Genomic DNA, 9735 nt, shown 5'->3' on the forward strand with positions numbered 1-9735 from the left:
GTATGTTTCTCCCCGCAGACAGGGCAGCTGAGGTGTAGAAGCTGTGAGCGAGGGCTGGTGCAGGCAGCAAGGGCAGCCCTGGCTGAGCAAGGATAACGGGAGCGATGCCAACTGTCTCATGATGACAGGGGCAAGAGGGGTAAGTGATTCTCCTCCCCACAAAAGGCCTGCTGGTCCTCTCTGCCCCCTGCAGAAATGGGGGTGAACCCCAGCACCCAGTTTTGCTGGAGAGGAGCAGTCCCCTTTTTTCCCATACAACAGCACTGCACAAACCCAGCCAGGTGCACTCCACCTGCCAGAGAAAAAAATAATCACCAAGCAATACAGAAAAGATCATCTTTTAATTTATGAAATGAAGAATCATTGTCAAACTTTGATAGAAGTTGCACAAATAACTTACGACTGAACCATCAAGAGCTACAGAAGCCTTGCGGCAGGAACGTCTTGGTCCAAGACAGAAGGCAGCCGTGTCCTGAGGCAAGATGGCAGGTTTGTGGGCAGAGACCCCAGAGGGAACCTGGCACTGAACAACGAACAGCATGACCCTAAGCGCGCAGCAGCCTCCAGATGCTGCCTGCACACCCCCTCCTCCTGCAGGCACGCACAGGGCAGAGCTCTGCTTTGGCACATCTCTCCTGCCTGCCCCCAAACACGTTGCAGGGCTTGAGGAGACACTTGCTCACCTCAAGGATCCCTTTGGTGACTACTTGTCCCTTCTGCTCCCAGCCAGAACCAGGGAGACCCAAGTACCTGCTTTCCCTCCAGCCCATGGCTCAGCAGCCAGATGACACGATCAAGCTCCGGGGCACCGTTTCAAGTGGAGAAGAGCTGAGGTCTCTGCCTCTCCCCACAGAGGTAACATCTCAGCCCTGTGACTGCCCACCACTGCGTCCGACAGGCTCCAAAGGGGAATCAAAGGCACAAAAGCAAGACCTGGTCTCTCCTCCAGGCTGTGCTCTCCCCCTACAAGAGGGGAAGGCGCCAGGCGGCCTCACTGGGTCACCCGGGACAGCCCTGGGCAGGGAGGCACTTCCTTCGGCTGGGACAGGGGTCGGTTCCCTGACCTCGGCTCCACAGCCCCAGCCAGCACGGGAGGGGGCTCACGGCACAGCTGTGTGGCAGCGCTGACAGGAAGGGGCTGTGGAGGAGAGAGGAGGGATAAACACAGGCAACAGGATGCCAGATGAGATGTTCCAGCTCAAGGCTCTGAGCCCAGCTCAAGCCCAGTGCCTTTCCCAGCCCAGCAACAACTCCCTCTGCAAGGCCACGAAGGAGGGAGCCTCAGCATAAAACAAGCACAGCCAGCAGACCCTGGCTGTGCAGGATATTGTCCTGGGAACAAGAAATGCCTAAGAGTGGATTTGGTCCAAGAACTACAGCACTGTATGTGGGAGGGGTTGTGCCAGCTACTGGGAAAGGCCTTCAGGGCCCTCATCTCTGCTCTCACTGTCCTGCCATCACCGCCTCAGTCACTTGGTCCCTCAGGAGCGTCCCACTCCACTCCCCAAAGCTGTAAGGTTCTAGCAAGGAAGGACTCCCTGTGCAGTCTCCTGCTCAGCCAGAGTGGCTGCCGTTCCCCAGGGCCATGCCCAGAGCAGAGGACTGCACCAGGGATGTGTCTGTGTCTGGCACATGCTGCAACCCACCACCTTTCCCCCTGGGATGAGCAGCCCTCTGCTCCCTGGGACAGGCTAGGATAAAGTGTTCTTGCTTCTGTGGCCAAGCAATCTATCCCAGGCCCCTCACATGCTGAACTTCTCTGCCTTCCCCAGCGACCACCTCCTGGAACGAGTAAACATTGGCATCACAGCATTTCACGGCTGAACCGTAACCATCGGGGTTTCTCAGCCCGCCATCCTCACGCTTAGCTTGCAGTCCCGCACCAGCCTGGAACCAGCAACACCCCGGGGGCTCAGGCACCCCTAGATCATTTTGATCTCTGGTGCTGGGCCTTGTGTCAGGCTTTGGCGCTGCGCCTTCACCATCTGCAGACGCTTCCCGTGCAAGCTGAACCGCGACCAGCTGAGAAGCTGCAGCAGTGCGCACGCGATGGGTACGAAGACGAGGAGGTAAAAGCAGCCCTGGCGAAGAGTTGGCTCCAAGGCTGCAGCAGACTCCAGCTTCGGCTGGGCACTCACCACGTTGCTCAAGGGGTTGCGCTGGAAGATGTCGTAGCCTGGTGTCAGAGAGGAGTCTGTGAGACTGGGGACAGTGGGGACTGGACCTTTGTCCATTCTCTCCGAGGGACTGGCCTTGGAGATGCAGAGACCAGGCACAGCTCAGCAACTGGACGAGCCCTCTGCACCCACCCAGGGCACAGGACATGGTGGAGGACACTGAACTCACAGGTCTGCCCTCTCCTGCCCCACTGCTTTCCCCAGAAGCACCCTTACCTGTGTACGCGCAGAGCAGCCAGGTGCCAATCAGAGGGGCGAAGGTCTGGCCCGGTTTGGTGACCAGAGCCACCATCCCAAAAAGCAGCGCTGAGGCTGCCTGCTTCCTGCGGTTCAGGACCAGATCCTCATCCACCAAGTCAGTCACCACCAGGTTGAGCAACTTACAGGTCCCTTCTGTGAACACCCGGTTGCTGCAGAACAACAGGCAAAGCACTGAATAGGGGCATCAAGAAATGGCAGGAGCAGATGCGAGATCAGAGAAAATGGATAGAGGGTCAGAAAGGTTCCCCTGCACTTAAAATAAGAATTTCAGAAGCCCTGGTTACAGGAGGGGAACGCTGCTAGCAATAAGCCTTATGTACCCTGCAGCGATGCCTTGGATCAGTCCTGATCTGCCACGCAGACAGGCCTGGGGACAGGACACGCTGGGCCAGTGGCTAACAGGCAGCTGCAGCACCCACTGAGGGCTATCACCCCAGGCAGGCTGCAGAGGAGAGGAGCTCAGCTCAGCTCAGCAGCTGGGAGAGGCTGCTGCAGGCTGCCACCAGCCCTGCCAGGTCGCCATCCTCCTGAACATCGCTGCTCCCTCACTGCTGCAGGCACAGCCAGTGCATTCTGCAGTGCGCCGTCCCACGCTTGGGTGCGGTCAGAGCTGGGAGCCACATGGCTTCTGTGTGACCTTGGCTACTGTTCCCTGCCTCCCACTCCTCTCCGTAAAACAGAGACAAGTCCTTTCCCTTCCCAGGTGGCAGAGGGCCAGGGAAGGGAGTGCTGCCTGCCTACCTGGCAATGAAGATGCAGAGCAGATACACCTGATCGGGTCCTGCCAGGAGCATGACAACACTCAGAGCCAGCTTCAGGAAGAAGAGTCCTCGCACCACAGCATAAACCCCACAGCGGCGGCAGAGGGACAGGAAGTAGAGGTTGTTGAGATGGGGGGCAATGTAGGAAACACCTGAGCAGAGAGAGAGGCACAAATAGCTTGAGGGAGTTTCAGTATCCACCATGCCCCCAGGACCGATACAGAGAGAGAGAGAGCGCACAAGGCTGGCTATTGCCAGCAGGGCTGCAGGGGACACAGCACAGAACAGCCCCCACTCGCACACAGAAGGCTGCAGCAGATTTACTCAGTGGCTTTGTGGCACAGCACACACTCTTCCTACAGAGGGAGGCCGCCTTCCATCAAGCTCATGGGCAGGAAGGAAGAAAAGACTTGCCTGGTGTCACAAAGGGGCTGGGACTCAGCCCTAGAGCAGAAATGAGAGACAGGACAGCGTGACCAGACCTGGCCCACACAGAACCCTCCCAGGGTAACTCCAGGACCACTGCCCACATATCTGTGGCAGCGTGGACATGGTCCATACACCACAGAGACAAAGGGATTAAATTCAGGGCTGTGTTCCCTGCTGCATCCTGGGGACACTATCTGCAGCCATTAATGCTCAGAACAATACCTCTGTGGAGTCTAGGCCAGAGTCCGGCACATTGGGCTCATCACCACTAGAAAAGGCTCCAAGTTACTTCTGTGCCCAGGAAGAGGCAGAGGTCCTGGGGAAGCTTGTGGGATGTTTGCCTGCGTGAATCTTGCAGCCCAGAGACCAGCGTGTGAACGCACCTCTCCCCAGATGGGGTTTGGGAAGAGCAAATCCAGACACGGGCCAGGTCCTAACCCGGCCGCTTCCTCCAGTCCCACCTGAGACTCACCGAGCAGGAAGGATCCAGTAGAGACAGAGATCTGGTCTGACAGCAGGTGCTCCAGGAACAGAGGGAAGAAGTTGCTGTTAAAGTGGCAGTGAAAAACCTGTGAAGGCAGCATGCAGATGAGCTGGTCAGCAGGAACAGCAGTAAGAGAGAACAGAAAAAGCTAACAGCCCTCTGGGCTCCCTTATCCTAGGGAGCCCTGTGCTAAGGGACCGTGCAGGAGGGGCTTGGAGTTCTTCAGCAGAGCAAGAGCTTGGCTGTGGAGTTTACAACCCTGTAGGCTTTCAGACTGCAAAGCTGCAATGCCACCAGCCATGCCCACTGCACGCCTCGGGTCAGCACCGCTTCCCAGCTGCCGAGGCATCACTCGCAGGGCACCTGCTCCGCACACAGCGCTGCTGGGGCAGGCAGGGCAAGGAGGTGACAGCAGTGACCACAAGGGTTTGGAGAGACAGTGGCACGGCAGGAGGGAGGAGGGAGCTGTCAGGAGGACAAGGATAAGGCAGCAGCGAGGCTTGAACATAAAGATGCAGAGCAGCATCGAGATCCTGCCTGAGGGGAGCTGAGGGATCCCCAGGGAGCTGTGACTGCAGCACACAACGCTGGGCAGGCTGCCGGCATTTGGTAGTAATCACTGAAGAGGATGAAGAACAGAAGTGGCAAAAGCCAGCTGGGAGGTGGATCCAGCTGGACAGCAAGAACAGCGATGTGAGCCTCAGCAGCACAGAAAGGAGAAGACGACTGTGCTGACAGCCACGCCAGCAAACCGCACTCCTGAACTCATCCCCACCATGATCCAGGCCTTGGGCTTCTGCACCCCACATGGGCTGCGCAGAGCTCAGCCAGCCCCTGTAATCCAGCCTACGCTGCAGAGAGGAAGGAGCAGCCCACAGCTTGCTCAGGAAGTATCCTCAGGTCACAAGCAGGGAGAGTAGCTACCAGTTGCTGAATCAGCCAGCACGTGCAGGAGGCTCCAAGAGCAAGTGGGTGCTGGAAACACCTCTGCCCTTTCTGGGGAACTCGCATACCGGTGAATCACCCTCTCAAACAGCCAGAGCAGGGCTTATCCTCTGAATCACAACCTGTTGCCGCTGCGCCTACCTGGATGAGGTTCATGCAGACAAACCAGAGGAAGTTGCGATGCCGAGAGAGCTGCTGGAGATACTCTGCCAGGGTGATCCTCTTCTCCTGGGGGACGGAGAGTTTCTCAATGTACAGCCTAAAGGAAGAGGAGGAAGAAAAAACAACCATAAATCCCTCACACCAAGCAGGGGAGAGCCCCCAGCTCTCCCTGTCTCTCTCCTCAACTCCCATCCCAACTTTACCTCTCTCTGGACCAGATCAAAACAGTACAATCTACAACGGTGGCTTATTGCTAGCAAGAACCACAAGCAATAGGGCACCCAAAGAACATTCGCCTTCCAAAACCAAAATTCAGATTTCTGTCCATAAAAGCATTCTCCTCTTATGAGCCATTCCACTACGCATACGCTCCTCTTCCAGATCCCTGCAGTTAGCTCACCTGGCAGATCTCATCAGGATCTGCTGTGTTAGTACAGCATAATGCTAGCAGCTCGTAACAAGAGTTGACAAACGAGGCAGCCCAAGGAAAAGCAAAGGAGCTGGACAGGGAAAACTGGCTGCATCGTGGCCTACCAACAGCCCAGCCACTATCAGGTAGCTAAAGCGAGCAAAAGGATAAGAGACATTCGCTTGTCCAACTCCACAGGAAATGGGCAGCAAGGTGGTCTCATGCTCAAGCAGGAATGCTTCCATGATAAGCTGCTTCTGACATTTTTCCACTCACAGGCCTCACTGGGTGCTCTAGATATTAACTCATTTCATATTCCAAACACTGGATGGCCATACAGCAGGTCAGGGCTCTGCCTCCAGTTTGGGCCAGGGGTGTCACGAGATAGTTTTGTCCTATTTTCAGAGGGCATTAGGAGCCAAGGTGACAGAGGTGATTCTGAAAACTGTATCAACAAACAAGAACCATAGATGATTAACAAAAATTTGCCTCCTCCTTGATCTTCCCACACATTTACTTTGCTGCAGAGCATAACAGAACTCTACAGATCTCTGCCAAGCCTTTCTCCCATCTACAAAATTGGTGACACTTACTCTTTTAGGGTTGATTCCTGGTCCCATTTCGCTTTCCCATCAGCCTCAAACCGCTGGCGGAGCAGCTGTGTGGACAGGGTAAAACCAACGATGGAGCAGAGGGCCAGGACAACGCAAAATATGCGAAAGGAAAAGAAGTCCTCTTTGTTCCACACTGCGTAGGACATGAAGACAGAGAGGGAGCCTATGGCACTGAAGAGGGAGCAGTAGAAGTTGAGGCTAGTCCTGTCTTTTGCTGAAACAGCCAGGTCTGCAAGCAAGGCGTTGTGATGGAGGTCGACCATGGTGAGAAAGCTGTCGTACATGCAAAGGCAAAGAAGGAACTGCAAACCAGGATGAGCCCAGGCAACCCAGAAAGCCAGGAAAGAGATGGCAAAGAGGGGGCCATTGTGGCTTAGTGCTCTGAGCCTCTTCAGAACTACTTCCGGGGAGGAAATCTCTGCTCCTGGCCTGCAAAAGACGACAAAAACTTTAGACACCTGGACAAAACCCTGCATGACCATGTTACTCCCCCTCTCTGAGGAAGTTGTGTACATGGCATAGACACTAATACAGCTTTTGCTCATGTAACAAGCACCCATGTCAGATAGCTTCGCAGCTAATATCAGAATACACCAAAAATATGGTTTAAGAAGACAAAAAAGCATAAAGAAAAGGGATTTTTTTTTTTCTCCAGAGCAAGCCTCTCCCTGCAAGTGCTGCACTGTCTGCTTTGCACAATGTAAATTATTTCAATGAGCACTTAAAAAGTTTTCACTAGGTACAGGAGTCTACACCATGATTTTCATTAAAAGCTAGACATAAATACACGAGAAATGCTAATGGCCAACAGTGAGTTTGGGAACAGCTGGTCTGAGGCGTTCCAGGTGGAAATAATTGCCCTTTCCCCACCTTGCGTCTCCCAAACTACATACAGACACTCTCCAAACACCCCAGTAAGAGGCCTGAGGTTTTAGATGTCCCTAATTTATGGTCTGTACCACTCCTGTGATTGCTAAGGGCTAGGGTTACATCCACTCAGCAGATGTGCAACTTCTTCTATACAGCCAGCTACTGAACTAACATGCAAAGAGCACTGAACTTCTAAGATGCCAGGAAAAGACACCTAGGAGTTCCATGCCCCAGTGACCATTCCCACACCACCATTTTAAAGCTGCCAATTTCACATCATCTCCCCCAGAGACTAAACAACTTCCCAGCCTCTGCTGGAAGTGGAACTTCACTTACTGCTGTGTGCTAAGGAACACCCGGTCGCTCAGCCAGCCAAACAGAGGGTCATTGAGGCTGTTCCAGATCAGAAACACTGTCTAGGAAAGAAAACAGGACAATGAAATGAACCACAGGAGAGCTCCCACAAAGACTCAGTTCTGCTACTGAAGCAAGCAGTGCTGAGCTGGCACGGTGAACAACCAGCAGGAACCACCCCAGTGCACCTTCCCTGGCTCATCACCGCTGTACGATTCCCCTGCCTGAGGCAACTGCCAGATTAACACGGCAAGGCCAGTGGGTTTCCCTGCTTCCCATCTTGACAACCTCAGAGGAAAAGCAGTCTTAAGAACAAAGTCTCTGGGTTTCTATCCCAGCTTGTTCTATATGTGGGAAAAACCGAAAAGCCCAAGTTAGCACTCGGAAAGGTCCCTTCCTCCCTCTCCAAAGGGGAAATACTGCTATTACAGCATTCACACTTCTAGCAAGGAGTGGTCTTGGTTTCAGAATTTCTGACTAAAAAGAGCAGAAGCCTATGGAAAAGACTAACCTCTCCTATCCAAAAGGACAGTTTATCAATCTTGTAAACAGAGACAAAGGTATCCACGTAGTACAGGAGGAACACGTTGTGCAAAATGGAAACAAACAGTGACAGGGACCCGTAGATCACTGCAGTGGGCAAACGAAAAAGACAAGCCAACAGTCGCAACCCCATGTTGGTGTAGTCAGCGTTCAGCTCCCTCGATCACCTCCATTTCAGATGGGATGCCTTCTCCCAACACCTGCTACATCTCTGTTGGGGCCAATCCATTGCTGCTCCTGCAGAAGAGAAAAAAAACAAAACGCACAGGTTCAATTTCTTAAATTAACTAAAAGTTAAATCAAATTAATTGGTACATCTTTGTCTGCAGAGATCAGAATTCATATTGCTTTGAGGAGCTGTTCAAAAGTGGATTGGAGGGGATTTAAGAGACTAAAAGCTGTCTGCTGCACTAAAGCTGTTTCATTAAGCCGAGGCCAGGCTGCGGGCTCCTGGGTACAACTGCCTCCTCGTGAGCAGGCTGCCCTGTCCTTTACCCTGTAATGTTCTTTGTTACCCAGCAAGTAGCCGATTAGCTCTTTCCGTCTCTCTAAAGGCGAGGCCACAGGAGGAATCAAGATGGGTGGCTGCAAACAACAAAGCAGCCTTCAGAAAACACAGCGAGTCACTGACATTTTTAGGTACTGGTGTAAATTTTTAGCCAAATAAAAATGACAACAGCTGTGATGTAATCTCACACATGCACACTGCTTTCCCCAGGCGGTCACAGCTGACTGCACCTGGGCTGGCTCAGACAGCAGTTATTTATGGCAAGCAGTGTTGCTGCTTTGTGGCATGAAGAAACACGACCAGAACATGACAGCAGACGTGCTGCCATCATGTGATAAAGGCAACCAGAAGTCACTCAGCAGCTGTCCAGCCCGTCTTGGAGCGGCCTGAATTTTAGAATCCGTGTCTGAAATAAAGATGCTTTGGCTGGACAGCAATATATACAGAAATAAAACAACTGGAAACAGCAGCCTTACACCAGAACAAGTCGCTGTATGTTCACAAGGGGCTGAGGTGTGAGGGGAGGACTCCTCACGCCAGCACTGACTGGAGCTCACGTCAGGAGATGGGACCATTGTCCTCCTGTGATGCACTATCGTGCTTTTCAGACTGAGCCCCCTCTGACACCCAAGTTGCTACAGACCAAGGGCAAAACACGAGGCACCACTTCAGAGGCACTCGTGTATCTGGCGAGATGTTAACGGTTCTTCAATCAGCATAATTCAGCTTCTCCAGCCCGTGCCATCATAAGAAGCCCCGTTCGCCGCCTGTGCACAATGGGTGACAACAAGGTCACTATCTTAGCACTGTCAAAAGCAAGATAAAGGGCTAGAAGTCACTCCTGTTTCAGCCCTCCAGGGTCTGCACTCACCCGACTCAGACGTGTCATGGGGACTTCACAACGCAGGATAAGCATGAGCACATCAGAAACGGGAAACTACGCACCAAGCCAGCCTTCTCAGGCTTGCAACATCAGCTGCAGCAAGTCCAAGCAGAAGATCAAGGGGAAGAATAAATGGCTGGGTATGAAACTTGATGAAACACCAGTCCCATTCAGCATTTCCCAGCAGCCATGAGTCTGACCACTTCTAGACAAGATCAGAAAAGCAAAAATAACCATTCGCTCTGCCTAGCCCAAGGAATTCCTCATAACTAGTTCAGAAAGAGCAGGAACGGCATTTGTTCCAATCAATTACATCACTAGATTGAAACTACACA

The 9735-nt window shown here is 53.1% G+C and overlaps 1 protein-coding gene across 1 annotated transcript; it reads right to left on the minus strand.

The window, feature by feature from the left end:
* Positions 1 to 390: 390 nt before the first annotated feature.
* SLC68A1 (solute carrier family 68 member 1) lies at positions 391 to 8195 on the minus strand. The gene is made up of 8 exons (XM_009950381.2): positions 7978 to 8195; positions 7449 to 7528; positions 6222 to 6671; positions 5199 to 5316; positions 4101 to 4197; positions 3180 to 3351; positions 2394 to 2587; positions 391 to 2176 (listed from the first exon to the last, which is right to left on the minus strand). The coding sequence occupies exons 1-8, from the start codon at positions 8140 to 8142 to the stop codon at positions 1923 to 1925; spliced, it is 1530 nt and encodes a 509-aa protein (XP_009948683.2). The 5' UTR covers positions 8143 to 8195; the 3' UTR covers positions 391 to 1922.
* Positions 8196 to 9735: the final 1540 nt, after the last annotated feature.

This window comes from Leptosomus discolor, chromosome 6 (assembly GCF_034619465.1).
Source record: "Leptosomus discolor isolate bLepDis1 chromosome 6, bLepDis1.hap2, whole genome shotgun sequence".
Lineage (NCBI taxonomy): Eukaryota > Metazoa > Chordata > Aves > Leptosomiformes > Leptosomidae > Leptosomus > Leptosomus discolor.